This window comes from Frankliniella occidentalis, unplaced genomic scaffold (genome assembly GCF_000697945.3).
Source record: "Frankliniella occidentalis isolate FOCC.00 unplaced genomic scaffold, Focc_3.1 Scaffold264, whole genome shotgun sequence".
In the NCBI taxonomy this organism is placed as follows: domain Eukaryota; kingdom Metazoa; phylum Arthropoda; class Insecta; order Thysanoptera; family Thripidae; genus Frankliniella; species Frankliniella occidentalis.
Window position 1 is genome coordinate 330,981 of NW_026267390.1, and position 3,599 is coordinate 334,579.

At 59.3% G+C, this 3,599-nt stretch overlaps 2 protein-coding genes across 3 annotated transcripts in view; both read right to left on the reverse strand.

The window, feature by feature from the left end:
- Positions 1-6: 6 nt before the first annotated feature.
- LOC127750813 (uncharacterized) lies at positions 7-1,389 on the reverse strand. Its single transcript, XM_052273310.1, has 3 exons — positions 998-1,389; positions 772-917; positions 7-687 (listed from the first exon to the last, which is right to left on the reverse strand). The coding sequence occupies exons 1-3, from the start codon at positions 1,146-1,148 to the stop codon at positions 19-21; spliced, it is 966 nt and encodes a 321-aa protein (XP_052129270.1). The 5' UTR covers positions 1,149-1,389; the 3' UTR covers positions 7-18.
- Positions 1,390-2,015: 626 nt separating this feature from the next.
- LOC113207716 (agrin-like) overlaps positions 2,016-3,599 on the reverse strand; it is a 3,543-nt gene continuing 1,959 nt past the window's right edge. Inside the window, exons 1-3 of one of the 2 annotated variants that reach the window (XM_026424384.2) lie at positions 2,884-3,034; positions 2,669-2,811; positions 2,016-2,595 (exon numbers count right to left, since the gene is read on the reverse strand). In XM_026424384.2, coding sequence (XP_026280169.1) covers positions 2,272-2,595; positions 2,669-2,811; positions 2,884-3,034 — 618 coding nt within the window. In that variant the 3' untranslated portion in view covers positions 2,016-2,271. Of the gene's footprint in view, positions 2,596-2,668; positions 2,812-2,883; positions 3,035-3,599 lie in introns of those variants that run through there. The other variant, XM_052273311.1, reaches the window with a different exon arrangement.

A 3,599-nucleotide genomic window follows, 5' to 3' on the forward strand; every position in this document is an offset into this window, starting at 1 on the left:
TTCTCCTCTGAAATGATATTAAATATGTAGTTTGTTTTCGTTCTCTATCCTCGGCTGTACAAGGTAAACATAAAGTTTGTTTTCGCTCCCCATCCTCGGCTGTCTGACAGGCGCGAGCTCGGCGACGCCACGCGCTGGCTCGGGCGGCGACACCAGACAAGAGCGGCAGGCCCGCGCCAGCACCCAAACGCTCGCGCTCACGCACACGCAGGCGCTCGCGAACACGAGCACGTACTCCAAGACCACGGGGACGCACGGCAGAGCAGGCTCCTCGGTGCTGGTGGTGCTGCTGCTGCTACTGGTGGGGCTGCTGGTGGTAGTAGTGCTGGTATCGTCGGCCGTGGTGGTGCTGGTGTCGTTGGTGGTGGTGCTGGTGGTTGTGGTCGTGGTCGTGGTGCTGGTGGCCGCGCTGCTCCGGTTGCCGGCCCGCTGCACGGACTCACAAAGGCACTTGCGGTAGTCCAGATTGCATCTGTCCACACACGACTGGAAAAATCCGCAAAGAAAGCCCGTACACCCCATCCGTGTGCTCCAGCATTGCATCTCCTCCTCGATCGCGGTCCTCAGGTTGTCGTCCATCAGGCTGCCAGGCGGGTACCCGGCGCAGCCACACCGGCAGTTCCGCTCGCACATGTTCGCGCAGTCCGCGTCGCCCGCGACGCACTCGCTGCACGTCGCATTCCCGCACTGCAACACGGACAAGGGTCAGTCAGCAGGCAGGGTAGGATAGGGTTTCGCCCTCTGCCTTCCTCGCGGGGAATAGAGACTCACCTGGCGTTCCTCCTCGCACTCGTCCAGCCTCTGCGTCTCCTCGGTGGCCGAACGCCGGCTCCTGTGGTGGGCGCGGCTGCCGGACGGCTGGTCGGCGCTGACGGCGTTCTCGGCCGAGCACGGCCCGGGGTGCTCCAGGGAGAGGCCTGCGAAAGAACGTTGAATCATTGCGGGCCAGCCGTCTCTGGCTGGACTACGTACCCCGAGGAGGTGGTTGTGGACTCACCGGGCACGGCGGCGCACTGCAGCAGGTGGCACAGGCTGGCGTACGTCACGAGGTCCGAGCCGCACACCTCGGAGTCGGCGGGCGCGGGCGGGCACGGGCAGGCGGCCGCGGCGAGCAGCAGGGCGGCGACGAGCACCGCGTTCAGCAGCATGGTCAGCGTCCTCGTATCTTCGTGGGCTAGGACTACTATAGTCTGTCCTTCGCTACAGACAGAGGTCACTGACGAGGTTGGAAGATCTCAAGCTCCTGCTGCAGGACACCTTCGTTCGCACTCTGCTACTTACACACTTAGACTGACAGACGCACAGTCCAGCTCCAGCTGATGAGACGAGACTAGCCGCAGAGGAGCACAGGAGTCATACCAGGGGAGTCCCTGGCAGGGACCCCCCACCCTTCCCCTCCCCTGGTTGCTGGCCGGTGGTTTTGCGCTAGCGGCCTGCCGGGGTTCCCTGGTTAAGGAAAACCCCAACAATCTGGGGCGTATCCGATGCGCACGGCGGTGGGCCCGCCGGAGCCGCCAGGGCAAACAAATTTTCACGTCACACATCCGTGTTAAACACTTGAAGGTGTTTAACCGGGAGTTGCTCGCTTAAAAGGGTTGCCCACTCTTTCCTAGTGTGACGACGTGATGGCAGACTGGCTTTCTCCCACGCCAACCTCAGCTTAAACCTGAATGTCGCTTTATCAGGGACGGTCACGGTATTTTGAACACAATCCGATGGTATCCGTGAGGTTTCGATCACAACCTTATAAGTGCACCGGAGTAGGGGTTGTCCCCTCATTTGTGAGTTGCTCGAAAGTAGGCAGGCAACGTGCGCCTGTTTATTGGGAACCCGCGCGGCATCGACTCGCCTGTCAGGTCGGTATGTATTAACAACACTGCTTCTCTAAAGTCACCCCCCTACCGTTTAAACGCAATGAAAAATGAAGATGAAAAATTGATTTCTTTTTAATTCTCACAAGGAAGAGATGGTATTGGGTGTTGGGTATGTTTGGAATATAATTTTACACCATGAAATGCGTAGTTTCGTTCATCATGTAGTTTAATGATATGGTCTTACCTTAAATATATTTTTATTTTAAAATGATATACAAATAATATTTTTCCATTTTTCCATCCGCGTGGCTGTCAAGTAGGACTCTGGGTCGACGCCGGCCTGGCGTTCGGGTTGCAACGCTGCAAAGTGCACCGAGTGCGCGCGCGCGTGAGGGGCACTCGGGCAACGCGGCTCGCCGCAGGGCTACCTCCAACAATTGGTCAATTCGAAAGAGTTTTAATAATCGTCTAGGGCGTCTTGGGTGGCGCCCGTGTTGGTGGTGGTGGTGTTCTGGTTGTGGGCCTGCAAGCACTCGCAGCGGCACCTCCGCAGGTCGAGCTCGCACGCCCCACGACACTGCGACCAACCCCCTCGCTCTCGTTCGCAGAATGTCTTACACCCCCCCGGGCACCGCATCTCGTAGCACTTCTTCCACTGGCCGATATTCAGGCCGCCTCGCGCCGGCGGGAATCCGGCGCAGCCGCAGTCGCAGTTCCATTCGCACATGACCGCGCACCAGTAGTCATCCGGGCCGCACTCGCTGCAGCTCACCCGGTGGCACTGCAACACCAACACATTTGGTCAGCGGAGAGGAGGGTGTCGGCCTGCCCCGGGGTACGGAACAAAGACTCACTTGGCGTTCGTGTTCAGAGCATGAATCCCACTTCCGCAGGGTGTCGTTAGCCGTGCGGCGTTGGTTGGCGCGCCCGCCGGCCAGCTGGTCGGCGCTGACGGTGTCCTCGGGTGAGCACGGCCCGAGGTGCTTCAGGGAGAGGCCTGGCGGTAGAAACGCTCGTTCATGGCGGGGAAGTCATCTCAATACTTACCTTGAGGTGGTTGTGGACTCACCGGGCACGGCGACGCACTGCAGCAGGTGGCACTGGCTGGGGTACGTCACGAGGTCCGAGCCGCACACCTCGGCGGCGGCGGGCGCGGGCGGGCACGGGCAGGCGGCCGCGGCGAGCAGCAGTGCGGCGGCGAGCACCGCGTTGAGCAGCATGGTCAGCGTCCTGGTATCTTCGTGGGCTATGAGCTGCACAGAGAGCTGGCTAAGGCTGCACCCACCTGGGTCCAGAGCGCGACTGTCGGGTCGGTGCTCGCGGGTCGACCGACTCGCCACGACTGTTCTGTTGTTGTCCAGCGACTGCGACGCTCTGATAAGGCTGCGGCTGCCCCTCTAATCGAGTTATCTCCTCGCGTTAAGGAAGTTAGGCGGATCGGCTTGGCGAGGTCGGCCAGAGGGCGCTGTATTTCGGCTGAGCGATGGCGAAGCCTAGCATTTACTGCATACATATGTGTTCGGTCGCGGGCATCGGACTATCGAATAGCCCCTCGAATAGCGTTGATCACTATCGAATCACTGTACGACATAGGTTCTTGCCTTGCATCCCCCGTGTGGGTGTCAGGCGCGTGTCTGCGGGAGAGAGGGGGCACCCACCCTCTCTCACGCGAGTGACGAAGAGATGGTATTGGGTATGTTTGGAATATAATTTTACACCATGAAATGCGTAGTTTCGTTCATCATGTAGTTTAATGATATGGTTTTACCTTAAATATATTTTTAA